Genomic DNA, 20,972 nt, shown 5'->3' with positions numbered 1-20,972 from the left:
ACTGTGACCTGTCTGAACAGTGTGCACTCTTCACTAACATTTCTGGCCACTTTACTATTATGCAACTGATTGTTTTCACCTCTGATTCCAATATGAAAGTCTTAAAAGAGCAAGCATAAAATGGCTGTGACTTCTCTGTGTTCACAGGTTGTGAGCCTGCTTTGCTGTTCAATATGGAACACTGGATATACAGGCAAGGAAAGGAACAAAGTCTTTTACAAGAGATCACCAATGGTATCATACATTTAATAAATGAACTGGGTTCCATACACCAGAACAGAACAGTGTGTACATAATGAAGTGGAAAGTAAAAACACTACCTTTCTTGCTAGTTATTTTTTTCCCTACAGTATACCAAGTTATGCAATATATTTATAGGTTACTTCCAAAATGTTTTAAACAGCTAAATTTTGCATTCCCTTGCGTTAAAAAAATTACATATTAATTACTCGGGAAAGTTTCTGAATTCTGTTTAGCAGCAAATCTCCTTTCTTGATGGTTTCTTGGTACTGCCAATTCTTGCTATCAGGCCTAGGAATCATGGGGGAAAAAAGAGGGGTTAGAGCTAAGAATATGATTTATACCAAAGCATTAAACATTTCTGTAGTAAATGTCATCAAACTACATAGAATTCAACTGGCCTGTTAAAAACAACCTCTAGGAATTGTTACATACCTGTTAGTTTCTACAATCTCATTTACTTTGTCTATTTTGCAGTGCAATCGCCCAGCTGCAATAAATCTTGAAAGCTCCCTAAATAAAGAAAAAAAGTTGGTTAAATCTTGTTTCCCAAAGGACCTGTAGACCTAAGAGCACTGAAACTGCTGTTACACCACACTGTATTTCTGAAGCAACAACCTCTGGATCTTCAAAAGGTATCTTATACATCCTCATCTTATCAGGGCTTGGACACTGCACCCAAAAATAATCATTTTAGTGATGTGAACACAAAACCTCTCTGTTCTTTCTTCTCAGGACAAAGTGTTGTACTTGAGTTAGTGAAGCTTACCACTGAGCTTTGTATCAACTACTCTTCAAATCCAAAGGCAGCACTAATGCAGCAAGGCTATTTGGAATTTATCCTGAGGTAAATATCTTTATTCCAGTCAATTAATTAGCTAAGTATCTCATATTTAATTCTTTAAAAATGCTTTAAAAATTTTTATTACTAATGTTTTGTTTATCAACAGTGGTCTACAGTACTGATGGTAGAAGAAGATATTCCTGTACTCAACAGTAAGATAAGTTACAACTCATAATAAATTACTAGAAAGCATAAGAATTAGTATGACTTTAAAAAATTACTTTTGAATGAAATGGTATTTGATTTCTCTTGAAACACTTATTAATTTCTGAATATTTCAAGCAGTTTCATATTTCTGTAAGTTTTCTGTGTTAGAAAACCTGAAACAAGAATAACTCTTGTGAAGGCATTTGAAATAATGTGCTTCATGTACAGAGAGTAGAAGTCAGTTTCTTACTTCACTCACCACTTAGTTCTTATGTCTGTTGGTTTTATTCTAGAAAAGAATTTCAGATTGGGACTGCAGGGTATGTTTGATTTAAGTGAAAAACATCAGATCCTGTCCACACACCAGAAACGAAGCAAAATGAAAGAGGGAGACTGGCAGAGTACAAAAAATGTGCAGATCCCCAAAGTTGGAACAGCTCAGTGTTTGTATAGCTGTGAACTAAGCTATCTAAAATCTTAAGTTTCATAGCATATGGAGGTCAATAAATACAGCAATACAAAGAACAAAGTAATCAATAAAATACCAGCTTCTCACACTCTTCCACAGAAGTGTAACTTGGCATATTTAGAATACAAGTGAATAAAGATTTTTACTCATAATGAGATAATTTAAAAGGTATAAAGGCAGATCTCTCTGAACTGAAAAAGCCAAAGAACTTACTGATCTATGAATTCTACACTGACTCCAAAGGCTTCTGCCATGTACCCTAACGTCAAGGACCGGTAGGACTCGAGCAGCTGGCTGTAGGCGTGGATTCGCATTTCCCGGACATAGTATCGGTAGTGAGGTGCAAACAGCCAGTCTTTCTTCATCTCTTGCTCTACAATAGCTGAAAAGAAAAAAAAAAAAGTCAGTAATTTCTAAGAAATATCAAGTATCAGTTCTGTAAATAAAACACATGGCACCAGTTAATAAGTAATAAGTGTGACCATAACTACACTGTATTCTTGCACTCCTCAAGATATGAAAGGGATTCTGCACTAAAGAGAAGTAAATTCATGTAATCTGTATCAGTTCAGGAACCAGGAGCAGTAAGAACATGCAAACAATATTGTGGCAGAGCTAATGGGAGCCTGTAATCAACACAGCATCTTCATTTCAGGGGGGAGAGGGATCCCTTGCTGAAGGCAGGAGCTGGATCAGCACAGCCTGGAGCTGGGTAACAAGCACAACTCGGTATGTAACTTCTTGAAGAAACATTGTTACCCACACCTGAATAAGGACATAATGTTAATTTTCTGCTACTAGCTCTTAAATTACTTACAAGGATTTCCAGGCACTGAAGTGATTTTTTTTTTCCCTGACGGCATCGGTTCTTGGCTTGGGGTGAGGCTGCCAACAGCAAGATGCTCCCCTTTAACTCAGTCTCACCAAGCCTAGTCTTCCACAAATCAAGGGTTCTTCCTTGCTTTTTCTAAATATCTTATTTTTTTGTATTCTAAATCTCACAGAAGAAAAACAAGCAGTCTGAGAACTGGCAAGAATTAGGGTTTTCTGAAAAGCTTTTCTTTGGTGTCACCCTTTTAAACAGAAAGATTTCAAATCTTTCCTAATCTGGCTCCTGAGGTAAGATGGTGTTTCATAGCCATTTTCAAAGTGCTTTTTCTCCTAATCAGATATGACCTTTCACAAGGCTCATTGGATGAGAAATTTGTCTTTCTTTGCTTGAAAAATCAAAGAAGAAAATTTTAGGTCACTGTTAAAAAAATCTCTACAGTTTGTTTTGTCTGCACATAGCTCTAGTTCTAGACTGTAGCTACTCCACAAGAGTAGTGTATGATCTGAAACAAGTAAATGGAACACCTGAAGCAGTGCTGTGGGACACAACCCAGCCTTACCTAGTGACTGGAAAAAGGCTGCATAACGACATTCATAAAGAGAGAAGAGATACTGCCGAACAGCTGGCAAGCTGTGCAAGGCTTCCAGGATCTCTGCTCCTTTAATCACCTGAAAGCAAACACACATCTTTAACCACCATCCCTTTCAGCCTCCAGATGAACATGTTAAGGAAAGGCTCTGTCAGTTTGCACCAGTGTTTCCATGTTCTCTCCTTACCTTCTCCCTCAGGTCAGGCCTGTCCAGGGCAATCATGCTGACATACACAGTGTATGTTACAAAGGTTTTGTAATCCATCAGTTCATAGGATGTAAACGTGGAAACTGTATCAAGGAAGAGCTCTGCTGCTTGTTTAAAGTCTCGAATGGCTACACAGTAAAGGCCCTGGTACACCTTGAGACGGTTTCTCCTGTCCCAGTCTCCTCCTTCTTCTATTAGACTTAAAATAGAACAAAGAATATTTACATATTATGAATGTATCATGTAGTAAGTTATATGAAACAAACACAAATCAACTGATACCATGAGATTAGAGAAAAAATAACTTGGTTTATGTTACAGCTTGTTGAAATAGCCCAGGCTTTGTATACTTGTTGGAGTCGGAAAAGCAGCTTCCTTGGGACAGGAGAGGCCAGAGCCTTTTGCACAGAGCAAGTTTCAGCTGAAAGAAAAGATTTACAGCCTCTTCAGCTGTGACAACACTCTCTGTGGCTGTGCAGGTAAATATTACTGTCGGCCTGGACTGTGGCAACAGATTTCCACTGCCTTTGCTGCTAAAATCAAAGCTGTCCAACCAGCAACATAGGAAAAAAGATACAAGTTACCACTTTTTAAGGATGAGCACAAACCTGGTGTGGCTGTAAGAAGGGCAGGGATGAGACAAAACTGCTGAGAAGGAAACACAAAATATCCCCGCCCAAGGAACAAGAGGTGCAGGAACCTCCTCTGTCTTGGTGTCTCATGACAGCAGCAGAGACACTGAACCACAGCTTGCTACAGGAACTGCTGAGGTTCAAAACGCTGGGAGCACAGGGACACTGAAGCTACCAATGGGAACATGGGAAGGACAGTGGCACCAAAACACACCATGCTGCTCTTGCTTCTAGAGGAAAAGGTCCCTCTTTACAGAATCAGCTGGGTGCCACTGGGAGCAGCTAGACTTAGCTGACAAAGGCACAGTCCAGTCACATCTAAAGTGGGAGTGGGAGCTGGGCTACAAATACAAATTAAGCCAGCTGCTAGATAACAGACACCACAAGATCTTAACCTTTCTCTTCCCCCCCATAAAACAATTCAGGAGTAGGAAGTACTCTAAAGCAAAGTAACACCCACCCATCACTCTGATTCTCATTCACAAGCAGTCCCAGTCATTTCTGGACAAAAAGGTATTTATCTTCCATTTCTTTTGCTCCAGCTTGTTTCAAAAGGGCTTTAGTGCACTCAGACAACCCAAGCAGTACCTTTTCGCCTTTTCAATGTTCCGTGTGATGAGGTCATTGTCCATATAAAACAAGCCAATCCTTAGCAGATAGAACACGATATCCAGGCGATGTCCCAGGGCCACGGTTTTGTCGTAAGTCTTGCGGAATGCAGTCAGAGCTCCCTCCTGGCAAAATAGTACTTGCTACTGTAAGAATGCTAAAAGCGCCCAGAACATTCACAAAGTACCTGTTTTAAGAACATGTGCTCTCTCCCACTGATAGTTGTGACTTTCACATTATGCATTCTGAATAATCTTAAGTTAGAAAAGCTGTTCCTCATGTATCTTTTAAAGCTAAAGACTATGAAAATTTACTCTGTAACTTGAAATTCAGCTGCACGATCTAAATAGCTTGGATAAGTCTAAAGAGGCAAGGAAAGTGAATAATGGTATCTGCAAACTTTTCCCCTTGTCAAGAAAAAAGTTGTTTTTTTTCAAGGACTGTTTTTTTCTAGATAATTTATACTTCAGTAAGACCCTTCCCTATCTGCCAGCCATGTGTGAGCTGTGCCAGAGAGAAAATGCTCTGCAAGTCCCCCAGTGCTCACTGGGACCTGCCCAGCTAACAGGCTTCCCATGCAGTGTTTTCTACGAGTCTATAAAGCGTCTGCTGTCACCAACCTTGTCCCCAATCCTGCACAGGTACTCAGCCTTGGCCATCATCGCATCCCGGATTTCGCTCTCCCCCAAGATCTTTTCTGCATCCTCTAATTCGTTGTCGAGACGTTTCAGTTCCTCCTCATTGGCTTTCTTCATTTTGTTCAGCAGATCTGTGTCCATCTGCCACTCAAGAGACTTGCACAGGGCTTCATAGTATGGAGCCATGTCTGAAAGAGAAGCAAGAAGAGTTCTGCTGCTCATTGCTGCAACGAGAGTGTGGTTGTTCTTAAAAGGATAACATGACTGTTAATGCCAGAGATGTCTCTTCTATGACCAGGTACCTGCTGAATCCAGACACTGCACAGCCACTGTTTCTGCAGGCCTTGCCCCTCATGCTTCCTTTCACTGATCCTTTCTCATCACTGCTCTTTACACTGTTCCCATTTGCACTTTCCCTACCTTGCACTGGGGTGGCCTCACCTCGAGTTCTGGGGGCAGTTTTTGCCACCACAATACCAGAAGGACATTAAGCTGTCAGAGGGCATCCAAAGAAGGGACACGAAGATGATGAAGGGTCTGGAGGGAATGTATAAGGAGTAGCTGAGGTCACTTGGTGTGATCAGCCTAGAGAAGAGGAGACTGAGGGGAGACCTCAAAGATGTCTAAAACTTCCTCATGAGACAAAGTGGAGGGTCAGGCGCTGATCTCTGCTCTCTGGAAACCAGGACCTGAGTAAACAGCATGGAGCAGTGTCAGGGGAGGTTTTGGTTGGAGAACAGAAGAAGGTTCTTCCCCCAGAAGATGGTCGGGCACTGAACAGGCTCCCCAGGGCAGAGCTTATGGAGCACTTGGACAGTGCTCTCAGGCAGAGTGGCACTGTTGGGAGTGCCCTGTGCAGGACCAAGAGTTGGACTTTGATGATCCTTGTGGATCCCTTCCAGCTCAGGATGTTCTGTGCTTCTCTTTATCACTCCGCGAGCACAGCAGCCCATGGTGCTCAACTCACAGCTCCTACAGCCTAGAACGATGTAAGAGTGGTCGGAGCTGGGGACAGCTGTCCATGCCCCGGCGGAGTCAGTCCCGTGGGCAGAGCGATGCCGAACTGCGGGGGGACGTGTACACAAGCCCCTGCCCGGGGATCGGTGACCACAGACAGTCACACGGCTGCCCCCCACACACACGGTCGGAGCGGGGCCGGCGAACACACAGACAGACACACACACACACAGACACACACAGACACACACAGACACACACACACACACACACACAGCCTCCCTGAGGCCCCACTCACTGTGCTGCCGCACCGCCGCCATCAGCTCGTCGCGCGCGGCGGGGTCGGGCGCGCGGGGCCGCAGGCTGAGCAGGAAGCGGAGCTGGGCGATGCGGAGGTCGGGGTTCTTGGGCAGCCCCTCCTCCTCTAGGTTCTCCAGCGGCATGGCGGCGGCGGACGGGGGCCGCGGGGCCGGGGCTCGGCGGGACGGGTGGCTGTGGGCAGCGGGAGGGGAGGGCGGCGCGGCGCAGTGACTCAGCCGCGACGGGCGGAAGCGGCAGCGCGCTTCCGCCGCGCGGCGCCCCCTGGCGGCGCGGAGGTCCCCGGCGGGCGGCGCGGGTGCGGGGCGGCCCCTGGCGGCGGCGGCGGTGGGGACGGGCATGGCCACAGGGGACACAAACACAGAAACAGCAAAACATAACAGTCACAGCCACAGGCTGCACAGGGAAAGTGGCTGCCCCATCCCTGGAAGTGTCCGAAGCCAGGGGAAGGGGCTCCTGGTCTAGTGGAAGGTGTTACTTCCCATGGCAGGGAACTGGGTGATGTTCAAAATCCCCTTCCAACCAAAAGCATTCTATGGTTCTATGATCCCAGAGCACACGGTACAGGGGTGTGTTCAGACAGTTCTGGAATATTTCTTGTGAGTCATTTCTAGTTTCTCTACAGCCTCTTTGGACAATCTGTTCCTGTGCACAGGAAAGTTTTTCCTCATCTCCAGGTGGAACTCCTGAGCATCACTTTGTGCCCGTTGTCACTTGCCCTATTGCTTGGCACCACTGAGCAGAGCCCGGGTCACCTGCTGGGCACACACACATTGCTGAGGTCCCCCTCGGTTGTCTCTTCTCAAGGCTGAAATGGCCTAGGAAGGGCCTGACTGGTGTTTGAGTGCAGGGGAAGGACACAGACCTACAAGGGGTCACAGGAAAAAGTGGATTTGTAGCCTTTGTAGTTTCAGAAAGGAGCTCAAATGTGTTACACCAGAGCTTGTGGCTCAAAACAAGTAGAAGGCAAATAAAAGGGGCTCTAAACAGCCCTGGTTTCAGTTGTATTTCATCCAGGATGGTGGGGAAGTCATACCTGACTCTGGCCTGTGTTCACCTACTACTCATTTGGCTTTTCTTGATGTTTCTCCATCTGTTTATTAAATATCTTTGATTGTGTCTTTCCTGACTTCATACAGCAAATACTGCCAGCAAATGCTGGAGCACTGTTCCCTCCCTCGGGAACATGAAGTGGAGATGGTGGCAGAAGGGCTGGGTGGTCCCCACGTGTCACCCCCACCCTACTGGCCCTGGTCCTGCCCCACTCTCCCTCCTTACCACAAACTGTCTGTGCCACATGTTACAGGTGGGACATGGCCTGTGCCTCCATAGCCCTGTGTGTGGAGTCCTTGAGGTTCATCCCCAGGTGATACCTGACATCAAACCCTTTTTTTATCCTTATGAATCTGTATTCCCTTGGAAGCTGGCAATAAGATGAAAACATATTTGGTGCTTTTGGAGTGGAGCACAGCTGGGTGGTTTGGCAGGCACAGGGTGCTTGGCTTCTGTGAAGGGCATTTTTGGGTGCCCAGGGCTGTCCTGTGGGATGCAGGATCCCAGCCAGACTCCTGGACCACGCTTGCTGTATAGCTGAGCTCCTCCAGACACATTTTGGTGCTGTTTGTTAGAATTGGGGTTTAAGTACAATGCTGTTGGCTGATGCCTCTATTTTAGAGTTGTGCTTTGTATCTGGGTGATGGGAGAAACAGTTCCCTTGACTGCTTTGGCACTGTGTATTCCCAAGATTGGCTTCTGTATATTGGGCATGAATTATTTAGGAGATCACTGGAGAAAACAGTTGCCTGCTGTGTTTTTGATAAGTGCTAGTATTTTTTATGCTGATTCTGACTTTTTCCCCCCCTTTAATTTATTGTCTTGTACTTACAGTTTTTTAGAATAAAATAAAGAAGAAACTATGTTTTAAGTTGGGCAGTGCCTTTGTTTCTTTAAGAGCAGTCATTTTTTCCTTTGTCTTCTGTTTCTCTTTTTGAGCTGCAATCGCTTTTGTATCGATTGTGCAAGGAGCAATGGCTTTGATGCTTTGTGGGGAACAGCACGAAGATCTTTTGCAGCAGTGTTTATGTTATTTGCCTGTTGGCCTTTGCGTTTGCTCAGAGGCCTGTTAATTAGTTTTATTTATGACAGACACTTTTAGTCGCCTTGCATGTTCTGGGTTGTTGGTTTTTTTCGCATCTTGTCCCCAGCTCCATTCCTTAGACAGCGTGTTCTGGAGCTAAGGAATGCTGTTTATTCTTTGCATGCCTTGTTTGGGAAGAAAAGGATGGTTGGGTTTTTTTCTGCTAAGTAAGGCTGATGTTCCAAGTGTTCAGGCATTGCACACATGGGTGAATGTTGCTTGTGTGAGTGGCTGAGCTGGGATTAGCTCACAAAAATTGAAGATGAAAAAAATTGAACCAGCTCCAAAATACAGTTATTACAGACAGTCCCTGCAGCGACGGGTGGAAGGTGGAAAGTATGTGCAGCTCCCTTGTAAGCAGATAACCTGGCTGTCACCACAGCTATTTTCCTAATCCCTAATAAAGATTGGTTTGCAGCCACAGTTGGAGGTCTGCCCTGTTCCAAAATTCACATCATTCATAACCATTATAGTTCTGGCCATTCTCACTGTCCACAGAAACACCCACACCCTGTCAGCCTTGCTGGGTTTGGTATCCTCAGCTCATTGTGGCAGTAAAAGCCACAGATTCATTATGTACTGTGGGAGAAAAATTTCTCCATTCTCACATTTCTGGATTTGCCACTTTTTAATTGACTAAAAAATAAACTGCTAGGTGTGAGAAGAGTAAGGGAACTGAGTTTTAATTTTCCTGAGTTTAGTTATTACTGAAATGTCGTGTTTTGGTTTGTATCCATATGAAACACTAGTTAATTTCCCCACACAGCATTCATTGCTTGTAAATATTTGCCCATATTTTCATATTTATGTGTATTTCGGCAGTAACAGGGAGAAAAGGAGCTGCGTACACACTTGTGATATTCACTACTAAATGTGAAAAAAAATTCAGGGAGAATACTTATAACTCAAATATTTATATGATTAAATAAGGCCTTGTGGTGACCATAATTTAATGTGGCCTTACAGCATTCAGAAGGATCAAATTTTTTTTTTTTTTCAGAAAGGGTTCTCAAATGATTGTTTATTTCCTTTCAAGATATATCAGGGCAGTGAGGAGCCTTTCTCGAGTGACAGTATGGATGTGCTACAGGTGGGGTCCAGACCCTGCACTGCCCTGGTGATGCTCACATGCATCAATACGTTTGTTTACTCCTTGCAGTTTCCTGGGTTGGACACATCTTGTGTGGTCAGTGCCCCAGAGAGCAATCATGGGCATCCCAAGTAATGCCACCCTCCTTGTTAAAATTGTTGTAGCTGTGGGAGGCCATAAACAGGGGTAGAAGTGCAACTACAGATTTCCAGATCTCCTCCTTCCCCAGTAGCAGCTGTTAGTAAATGCTACCCAGAGCAAAGTGGCTTTCTCTGTGTCCGTGTGATGTTGCTCCTGCTTGTGTCCTGGCTCTTGGAGCCGTGCCCAGGCCACCCCGATGTCCATCAGGACAGTCAGGCACAGCGTGTCCAGCTGGGGCTGAGCTGCCACAAGGTGCCAGTGTTTCAGAGCAGTAACTGCACGCTGTCTCTTCTGAGTGCTTCGCTGGGCTGTTTCCCCCTCCCCCAGGGTCACAAGTGAAGCCCTGCTATCACTGAATGTTGATGGAAATCTTTGCGAACTGGCAGCCTTCTGCGGGGCACAGACCACCCAAAACCTGCTGTGCCCCTGCCCAGCCACTGCCTGGTTTGCAGACCCCTGTGTCCAGCCAGACACCACTTTGCTGCTGGCAGGGATGTATAACATACCTGTTAAGGTAGTGTCAGGAGCCGAGTATTTTGCTTGTCAGTGCCATCAAGGGAGCCAATCTGTGTCTGTCACCAATCCTCTCTGCTTGTCCAGCCCTGCTGAGTGCAGGGGCTCCTCTCTCCCAGCCCACAAAGGGAAAAGCTCCCATCACTCAGGGTATGTGGCACTTTCCAGCAGCAGGTCACAGAATGCTCCCCTTTCCTCTCCAAGGAGCTCCTGCAGCCCTACCTGGCTCTCCCAGGCTTCAGAGATAGGGACCACCCTGGCACTCTGAGCATCCTCTGCAGATCAGGATCTGAGCAGGACCCAGGACTGGACCCGAGTGCTGCTGGGTGACTTTAATTCCCATTGCAGAAGGCATGAAGGGCCCTGGAAGCTGTTGGACCTGTCCATGCTGTAACAAAAAGCTCTTTGTGCACAGCCACCATGCTGTGAGCTGCAGGCTCACCTCAGCAATACCAATTATGCTTTCATACCCCGCTGTCATCCTCAGGCATCTTCAAGGCCAGTGCATTTGTTTCATTTGCAAGGCTGGTTTAACTGAACTTGGGAAAAGATGGCACTTGAATCACATCTGGCTTCATTCTTCGCCCTTCAGTAGTGGAAGTGTTGACAGCAATACTCACAGTGGCACTGTATAAGCGTACAAGTGTTAGGCATTGATTTCTTCTGAATAAGCTCCTAGAAGTTGCCTGTTTTCCTAGGTAATTATTGTTGGCATAGGTATGGCTGTTGTCTCAGGAAATCTGGCTCTCAGAAACTACAGCCTGTGTCAGGAAGAAATGAGGAGCGCAGGGTCGAGCCCTCTGCTAGTGCAGCTCCACGGGCTGGCTGGTGTTAAACAAGCCCTGGCACCAGTGTAAGAATAGTCAGAAAATGCCTTTGGAGTGGGATTTCTACATCTCTTGACCTCCCTGATATTCTTTTTTCATCCTTTCCATGTTACTAATTGCATCTGATCAGCCAAGTATTTTTTTCACAGCAATTAGAGTCTTTTATTCCCTTGCATATTTTCAAATCAGTAAATCCTCGTTTTGAGGGACAACATTTTACATAGTGCCCAAATTAAATCTTTTGCAGCATTAGAATCAGGGTGTTCCAACAAACAGACACGCTGGGGGAGTTTACTACTCTGGGAAGAGAGGACTCCTGCATCATTACTTAGAGATCTGAAAAGCTATTAATGTGTAATGGCCATGAGAAATCAAACTGACAGGTAGGGGCAGTGGAGGAGCCTCTTCCTTTACTCCACACCTCTGGCAGCCCTGAGTGCAGGGAAGGGTGATGGCACACTACTGCTAGATATATTTAACACTACTGCCTCAGGAAATCTCAGGGGAGAAAGTGTTTCTGAACAGGTGAGAATCTAGTGGATTTGGTGCCATGAAGACATGCAGCAAGTGACAGCTCCTGGGTGAAATGGCTGTAATGGCGAGTAGGAGAGAGAGCTGCTGGCACAGGGAAATGAAATCCTGCTCAGTGTCTGTCCCATCATCAAACTGAAATGACATTTATGGAGATGTGTAAATACACACACACAAGTGTTTTATGCTCGAGCCTTTTGTTTCAGATCCTGTGTTCCAGCTTGCCTGTTACAATGCAGAAAGGAGGTCCATGGGAGATGGTAGCCTGCGAGTCTGAAATCGAATTGAGGTCTGTTTGTTGCGTCTTGTCTCCTAAGTATCGATTTAGTTTCAGAAAACAGATACTCTAGGCCAACCCACTTATGTATTTGTTTCATACACAGCCACAGCACCCAGTGTTTCGCATGATAAATGGTGTCAATTTTATCACAGGCTGGTGCTGGATCTGGCCCGCATGGAGCACAAATATTGATACCTCCTCCAGGCTGATGTGACAGTTTTAGGGGGTACTATGCACAGGGTAAGGTGTGTTGCTGTTTAAGGTATCCTATTGCATGTAGGAATCCACAAATCTGCATTAATTTGGCAGCTCCAGCTATGTGTCAGTGTCTGCCTTTGTTTTTTAGGTAATTTGTGCTGTACACTTTCACCCCATGATTGCTTTTATTGTATATGGATCCTTCTGTTGGGCACTTCTCTGTTGACTATGATTACTACCACATCAACTGAAAACGCTCCTGTACTGTATAATTAACTTTATCTGCTTTGCTACAATGCCTCTCACTGGTAATTACACACACTTCAGCTCTTTCACTACATTTCTAAGACTTTAAGAAGTGCTGATTACTCTTGCCCAGCCTCTGTCCAAACTGGAGGGGGTTTACATGTATAAAATGATATCTTTTTCCTTGCAGCAGCCCTGGCATAATCTGGATATTGATTGTAGTACATATAATGTGATCTTTAAATAAACCATCTGTTTGGAATACATTGGGATTTATATGTGCTGATGGCAAAAAAGCTTATTTAAATCCTCAGGTTGTTGGTGGCTTGATGTGATAGTTATCAGTTTACTGAGATAATTTGAAATTAAGAACAAGGAATTTGAAATCTTTCAGCCCCTTGGGAAGCTACTCCATTTTCTTCCTCCTTAGCTCAGCCCTGTCAGCCTTCCCTGTGGTTCCAGAGTGACTTTTGTCCTTTGATGATTTTTTTAAGCCTCTTTTTCTCAAGCAATAGTCCCATGTGATTACACCCTCTGCCATTAGCCTGTGTTTCTGTGTTCTAATGCCTTTGAACCACTTGGTCAGCCTGATACCAAATCTGATAGGTGTCGTGAGCTCCTTAGAAATATCCAGTTCCTCGAAGTTACATGAGATCAGGGAGGGCAGATCCAAACTGGGAAGATTAGCCTTTTGCTCAGCCGGTGTTTACGGAATGTGGCCAGCAGTGAAGATTGCTGTGTGGCCATTGCAGGGTGCATGGAGGAATGGGAAATACATAAGAGTGAGGAGCAGAGGAAGGAAGAGCTGGAGATCTCACCATAGTGGGGATGGGGCAGAGTGGGGAGAAGGGGTATGGGATCTGTGGAAAAGCAGCCTTCATCCCTGACTGCTCACATAGCAGCAGCTGCCACTGTAATTGCAAATATTGATGTATTTTCCACAGCTTCTTTTCAAACACACAGGCTGGGGTTTTTTGTTTGGTTTTTTTTTTGCTCTTTATAACACAAGTGATTTTCACATCATGCAAGGAAAAGTACTTGGCTGAGAAGTGTTGTGTGACTTCTATTGAGATATAACAGCAAACCAGCCACACGTTTATTAATTAAGGCAAAGGGTGTTTGACACAAACCATGGTGTGATGGTTTAATATTGTGTTGTCTTCTAAAATAAACCCAGAGTTGAATGACCACAGTCTGAACATTCTGGTAAGTTCACAGGACAAGGCATTTCTCTAAAATGTGTGGGAATTTAGCTCTGGCTGTTTTTGCAGACTATTTACCTGGAGATTGCCTGTGGAATGCCCACTGGCTTGGACACCAATTTAAATGAGGAAGACGCTCTTGTTTCCTTCTCCTGAGTTCACTTTGAGTTGCAGAGTGAGTGGATTTCAGGATACACAAAGTGCTGTGCCCTTGTGCCCAGGCACTGATCTCCCTAAATGTTTTGCTTTTACTAATGGGCAGGTTGCAAGCCTGAGAAATTTCAGTTTTGGTGGAAATAGCTGGATTGTTACTTTAGGGGGTTTTATGTTGGTTTTAATAAGTGAGCAGAAAATTCAAACCATCTGGAATCAAGAGTCTATCTCTGTGCAGTGCTAGAGGATCCTCCTCAGTTGATGGAAAGAGCTCTGCCATTGCACAGAGTGACTTTGGGAAGCAGAGAACTCAGGTACCCGGAAAGATAAATACCTCCAGTCTATTTCTTTCTTTCATTTGCAAGACTAACTCTGCTTTCACAGAGTAGGAATATCCTTCACCCGTTAGAGGTGAAGAAAACTCTCCAGATGATTTACATCATGACTCGAGATCAAACCTTCAAAGGTCAAAGAGAAAGGCCTTAAGCAAGGAAAGTGTGATTTAGCCCTCTATAAATGCTACTGTTATTAGTGGCATTACGTCAATGTAGGTGACTTCTGGTTGCATATTTAATCTTCCTGAGCTATAACTTGACATTACTGAGTAAAAAATCCCATGTAATTAATTCCTTTTGGTATCTTTCTATGTTGTAACCTCTTGGAAGTAAAGAAACCTGTACCTCCTGGTATTTCATAAAAAACTGGTTCATGCCCTGTGAAGCCCTGACTGGCTGCAGCATCCAGCCTCTGCTGCTGTGGCAGTTTGCCTCCTGTCTCTACGGCACACTGCTCTGCAGATGGGGCTGTGCTGAACTCTCTCCCCCTGTAGCTGATTAGAATTGCCTCTTAGCTAGGATTACTTTTCTCTCCATTTCCATTTTCCTTTCACCTCTCTCTTGACCTTCCCCTCCTCATCTTTTGCTCTCTGGACCTTTGTTTTTTTCCCAGTTCCTTGCACTTGAGTAGCAATCACTTCTGGTGAATGAAATGGTTCTGCTGTTGCCTCCTTTTGGGGTGTCATTTGAGTTACTGATCATTATATTTTACACAGTGTGGATATGACCAGCTGTCTTGGTTTGAAAGACAGGTGTCTGTGAAGGACAGCAGAAGCCTCCCTTGGAATGGAAAATATGACCCCCTTCCCTCCGAATTATTATAATTTTGAAATTAAGGGACTTTCAGACAAAGACATGGAAAAAGGAGTAACAGCTCTTTACTAGTACTTAGATACATAACACAGTAAAAAAACAACAGCAGCAGCAGCTCCAAACAGAACCACAGACCCAGTCCCAGCCTCTCTCGGGCTCTTTCCCCTTAGTGCAGTTCCGGGCACAGCCACCAGGGGCGCTGCTGGCTCCCGGCCGGGCAGGGGGCAGTGATTCCTCCACGCCTGCAGGGGGAGCAGATGGAAAAATGGGCTGGAGCAGGACCCTGGGAGCAGCGGCTGGGATGGCAGAGGCAGGCACACCCCACAGAGTGGCAAGCAAGAGGTAACCAAAAACTCCACAGCCTTAGCTGGAGCCACGGGGCTCAGGTGGACATGGGGTGCTGGGTTAGAGTGTGGTGAAAAAGCCCGAGTGGCAGCCAGGCCTCTCCATACAGCCAGGGAGATGCAGCCTCCAGGAAGGGGAGGCGGTCATGGTCCCAGGTTTTTCTCCTAAAGCACCCAAATAGATGGTGAGAGTCCTCTCCAGTCAGATCAGGTGTTAATAAGGTCCCAGTGCCACGGCTGCTCGCTCCTATGAGCAAAGGCTCACCCAGAGTAAGGAAGAAGCAGTACAGGGCTGGGCTCTGGCAGTGGCTGTGAATTCTCCTTGCAGTAACAGCTCGACCGTCCTCGAATGCCAAGAGTGAGAGAGAGCTTGGAGCTGCACCCAGCCCCTTCCCCAGGACCAAAATCTTGTATCTCTGCCCTTCCCAAGAGAATGCCCCTCAGCTGCACTACTCTCCCTCCCTCTTGGCTACATCTTTTGTCTCTCTTACCTACCGGTCCTTATTATCTCTTAGCAGCACATGGGACAAAATTCTGTGAGAGACAGAAACAAAAGGAAAAATCCTAACCCCCAACACTAACCACTAAACCCCCCCCGCCACCAACTTACTGCTGCAATGCCAGAACACCTCTGGTACTCACCTTGAACTCTTTTTGTCTTGCCTGCTGAGACACACTGCTTGGCCCTTACTAGGGCATATATACAATTTGCCGATGCAGGATTATTCCTGGTTAATTCACTGTTTATTCCAGCATGACACAAGGACTGGGGTGGGATTATCCTGGCCCCAGCCAGCAGCAAGTGCTGCTGAGGGATGTAACATATATTCTGCTGCTTCTTGCATCTTCCAGCTAATATTTTCTCTGTTACAACACAATTCATTCCTCTCCAAGTATATAAATGACCTTTTAATATTTTCCTAGTGTGGCCTGCATGACAGTACTTCCACATCTCACCTGCTTTCCTCTGTTTTCAAGCTGAATCCTGCCCTGTCATACCCAGCACCATTACATGGAAGTTGTACCAGCTGCTCCACTTTCTGGACTGGCACCCCTGCTCCTTCCCCTGTGCTTGCAGCTCCTTGTACTGGCAATTTTGGCTGGAATAATATCCCTGGATGTGCCACCATCCGTCTGGCACGGGGAGGTGATCCTTGGAGCAAGGAAAAGACTCTGTGAAATGCAGTTTGCTGCTTTTTTGAGCAGGGATGAAGGTGTCTGGTTTGTGGCCATCTCTGCTTGCTGGGAATTGCTGATTGCCTCCCTGTCGGCTGGAGGCTCTCTGGCACAAATCCATTCTGCTGTCGGGTGCTGGATCTCACCCTCTCTGTGTGTTTTCTGGTCACAGCCATCCTTGGGCAGATGCCATTTAGACACTGGTCCAACTCATCAGACAACTTGCTTTCCTGCTCAAGGCCTTGGACTTCAGTCAAGTTAACCTCTGAGAAACCCTCTCATCTTCAGTTGGATGCAGGAAGGATTTCATTTGTGCTGCCTTCGCTTTTCAGTATTTTTTTTCTGGTAGTGTACATATGTTGTGTATACACCTATATATGTATGCACACTCTATGTAGTTAAAAATGTGCACTCCGTGCTCTATGTAATCACACACATGCCTAAGTTTATCTGTCTGTCTATACATCTGTATATATGTGCATTGTAAATCTTGTAGGAGTCATACTTGCACTCATTTTTCTCTCAGAGATTTTTTTTTCTCCTGGAGTGTTCCCTGAGCCACAGTTTTGTGGTTTGCCCCATTTTTCCCTTTAAAATCCATTTTCCAAGAACATCTAAAATTACTAAGCTGTTTATTCAGTTGCCTTTTGATGTCTAGAACCTTTGCAAAGAAATATTTCAGAGCAGCTATTTTCAGCTACCTTTTTCATACCTACTTGTGTTTTGTGCTACTTTACTTGTAGTTTCCATGACAATTATCCCCAGAGTTAGAGGCAGCCTTGCCCTCAGTTGCTGTTTTGCAAAGCAGCCATTGCTCTTGCCCATCTGAGAATCTGAGTGCAGTTCATGTTTAATACAAGTTTTTATTTGTATAGCTTCTCTATATCCCAATAGCACTACTTGGGTTCTGCAGGTTCCTGTAATATATATTGCATCCTGCCTATTGCCATGGGAATGATCTGGAGGGCAGAGGCATCCCATCCTTACAAGGAGAAGGATATTCTGGCTGGTGAAAGAGGACACATTGTCCACAGAAGGACTCACACAAAGGATTAGCTTCACCTGGTGCAAGGTATTCCCAATAGGAATTCCCCACAGTGCAGTGGAGCCAGGTTTGGTTCCTGATGGGATGGAAGAGGAGGGTGGGCACCACGGGTTTGTGTCATGTGTGGTGCTGGTTTGTGCAGAACCTGAGCCCTGGCTGGCTCCTGCCCCCCATCCCCCAACACCGACTCCCCACTGGGCACAGCCTCTTTTTGGCCATATTCTCCCTCCTGGGCACAGGATGCCATGAAAATAATATATTTTTAATATTTTGAACTGTATACTGTTTAATATATATTTCAATATCTTTTAATGTCATTATCATCTTGGTGTTTTCCTCTCGCTCATTCCCCTTTTCCTGTTTTCTCCATCCCACCTCTTAGTGACTCACAGCAATTTTTGAAGTGCCCAGCAGCAATCCTTTGATATATTATCCTTATACATTTCCTTATTATCCTTATCTATTCAGTCTGCTACATGTAACTGAGTTTTCTGTATGATCTACTCTCAATCCTGCCAGTACCTCCTCACCCTTTCTGTGCATCTTTTTTTTTTCCTTTGGTTGACTGTTTCCTTCCAATTTTCCATGTGCTGCCTCCTTTCATTCTTACCTACTTGCATCCTTTCCACCCACCACCCCCAGTTTCCTCTCCTGAATCCACTTATGTGTAATCTAAAACATACTGCTTGAAAGTGGAAGCCCAGAGAAATATTTGCTCTGGCTCTCACTAGCACCTCTCAATGCCAGTGAGCTCTGGGACAGTGGATTCTCAGCCCTGCAGTAAAATGAGCTTTTCCTGTAAGTTTAAAATTTGATTCTTTCTCACAAGCTACAGTCAAAGTGATTGTCAGCTCAAAAAGTACCTTTTAACTAAATTCAAAGGAAAGCATTCAGAGCAGATTTTTGAATTTCCACATGATAAAACTAATTACAATTAGCAGCTTGTTACTGAAACAGAAAACATCCAGAATGCCACAATATTTGAAGTTATATTTGAAAGAAAAAACACAGATCAGAGAAAAAAGCTTCAAAGTCTAAACTGATTATCTTCTTAAAGAGTCTTAATTGTTTGTAAGATAAATGGGAATGAAGAACTAGGGGAAAGAGAGCTCTTGCAGAGAGAGTGTGATCAGCCACAGCACATGAGCTGTGAGTGATTCAGTACTGAATAGCCCCAAATTACCAACCTACCCACCCAAATGGCACCACTGACCAATGGCCCAAATACCATCACTGAACAGTGGACTGACTTGGCTTGTAGTGTGGCAAGGGAGACTGAGAGCTCCCATTTTAGGCGGCTATGGGATAATGAATGTGTCTGCTGGTTACTGAGAGCAGCTCTTCAAAGCTCCTGAAATATTTGTTCATCCTTGTATTTGCTGTTACTCATCTCATCCTTAGTCAGACGAAATGCAGGGTTTTGCAGTCACGTGGAGTGAATTGCTGGGTGAGTTCCTTGGCTTGTTCTACTGGCTGCTGGAGGTGATCTGCATGGATGCACGTTGTCAGTCTGATCCTTGCACGGTGTATTGCTCACTGTGAGATCCAGCCCAGCTACAGCAGGGTTTGAGGCACTACTCCTTGTCTTATGTGCCTCGCCAGAGACACCCCCTTCTGGGTACCTCTGGCAGGAAGGAGTTAACCTCTCTTTCCTGAGGATCACTCATGTTTGATGTTCTCCTGTCCCCATGCTCCCCAGCTTCTTAATACAACTGTGGTAAGAGCTCCATTTCCAAAATGCCCCATGCCAAGGGCTGTACCCAGCAGCACAGCAGCTGGTTGTGCCAGGATGCCCAGCTGGACTCCTCCATGGGCAGTGAGGGGCTGGTTGCCTGTTTTGACAGTGTCTATCCACACTTTTTCCCAGCCCAGCCTGGACTGTTGGATGGGCTATGGGGAAGTACAAGGGGTGGCAGAAGAAATTAGAGGAAAGAAGGCAGTTGAGGATCAACTGTACATTCACCAGCCCACACCAAAGCCTTAGCCAGGAGTGGGGCTGGGACCCCTAAAAAAAGGGCCAGGGTGAGTAATGGGGAAACAAGGAAGAGAAGGGGAAGGTAGCCAGGCTGGTGAGGTGGGCCTGGAAATTTCGTCTGGAACTGAAGCTCCCAGACTGCATCTTCCTTTCCCTGTGTGGTTGGACTTGCCGCAGTGCCCCAGGGAGGTGGATTTTGGAGGCAGTCATGGCTTGCTTCTTCTCAAGCTGTGGTGTTTATGGCCTTCTGTGGTTTTGGCACACAGTTCCCGTTTCAGCTTCTCCCCAGATGCATGATTTGGGTATGAAGGTTCCCTGTGGCACAGGGGTCTGCTCCCGAAGTCTAAGGGCTGCATGGGCATTGTCACTGGTGACTTTTCCAGAATCTCTTTCCAATGAAGATGGAGCCAAGATGTGGCTGCCCTGCAGTCCCTTCTGTTGGTACAAGGCAGCTAATATTTTATTCCAAGTTGGATTAATGATGAAAATGTGCTGGACACTGGAAAGAGATGTCTTGAGCACACAAAGCAGCTTACAAGCCTGAGAAACAAGGAGGGAATTTTTCATTTGGCAGAAGAGCATGCATAGCGAGCACTCTTGTTTTTAATAAGTTCACAAAGCTTTCTTGAAAGCTAGGGATTTTTTTTCCATCCTGAACACATGAGGTATTTTCATTTCATAATGAATGTATGTTACATCCAACCTCCAGAAAGTCTTTCACATGAAAAAAAAATAGCGAAGAATATTTCAAATGCTGAAGTGAACAGGGTGGAAGTAATCATGAAACAAAATGCTGGAATATTTGCTCTGTGCTCAGAGATTGTGTGGCATCTTGTATTGTCTGAAACAGCACCAGATAATAATCACAAGTGCAAATCTCTCAGACTGGGGCAACAGGGAGAGGAGCCAATCTCTATGTCTCCATAGAGCTGGAAGAAATTTCAGATATTTCTGTTTGTCTGCAGAACAGCTGGGGACTTCTCAGACATGAATCTAATTAAGCATATTCCTTGCTACAAACACTTCAAGTCCTATTTCTGAGATCCAAATGTCTTTCCGAAATGAAGCCTTAGGAATATTGCTTTCATGCAGCCTGCTTTTTCTAATTTGGTCTGGGCAAAATTAAATTACAGTATAAGCTCAGAGGAAAATTTACTGCAGTCAATAATATTGATTGATATTTGGGTATCAGCATAATACCATGCATTAGTGATAGCTGAATTTAATTCACACGCCACGAGGGCTGCCAGCAGCAATGTGGGTATTGGATTGGTCAGGTGACATTTGACATGCCTGGTCCCCTCCATCCAGCGATGGGTGTCCTCCCTGCCATTTGGTACTGGTGCCTGTCCCTGCCTCCTGCCCTGCCCTGAGTTTGCAGGTGGTCAGGCTAGGACCAAAACTCAAATATTGAATCTTTTTTTTTTTTTTCCCTGCTTGCCACATCCCAAGGTTTAAAATAGAGCATTTATTTTCTCAGTAG

At 45.2% G+C, this 20,972-nt stretch overlaps 1 protein-coding gene across 1 annotated transcript; it reads right to left on the bottom strand.

Annotated features, from left to right (window-relative positions):
• Positions 1-225: 225 nt before the first annotated feature.
• On the bottom strand, positions 226-6,730 carry PSMD6 (proteasome 26S subunit, non-ATPase 6). The gene is made up of 8 exons (XM_014873100.2): positions 6,464-6,730; positions 5,191-5,396; positions 4,550-4,695; positions 3,309-3,528; positions 3,092-3,200; positions 1,914-2,082; positions 676-753; positions 226-531 (listed from the first exon to the last, which is right to left on the bottom strand). Exons 1-8 carry the CDS (start codon positions 6,606-6,608, stop codon positions 435-437), a joined length of 1,170 nt encoding a protein of 389 aa, XP_014728586.1. The 5' UTR covers positions 6,609-6,730; the 3' UTR covers positions 226-434.
• Between the last annotated feature and the right edge of the window lie 14,242 nt (positions 6,731-20,972).

Source organism: Sturnus vulgaris, chromosome 11 (genome assembly GCF_052056855.1).
Source record: "Sturnus vulgaris isolate bStuVul1 chromosome 11, bStuVul1.hap1, whole genome shotgun sequence".
In the NCBI taxonomy this organism is placed as follows: domain Eukaryota; kingdom Metazoa; phylum Chordata; class Aves; order Passeriformes; family Sturnidae; genus Sturnus; species Sturnus vulgaris.
The sequence above is the reverse complement of the archived record's forward strand: the minus strand, read 5'-3'. Positions and strand labels throughout refer to the sequence as shown.

Coding starts and splice junctions, on each gene's coding strand:
- PSMD6 (XM_014873100.2), bottom strand. CDS start 6,608: ATGCCGCTGGAGAACCTAGAGGAGGAGGGGCTGCCCAAGAACCCCGAC. Junction 2,083..3,091: donor AGCCTTTTTCCAGTCACTAG/GTAAGGCTGGGT, acceptor TTTTCTTTTCAG/CTATTGTAGAGCAAGAGATG. Junction 532..675: donor GAGATTGTAGAAACTAACAG/GTATGTAACAAT, acceptor CATGATTCCTAG/GCCTGATAGCAAGAATTGGC.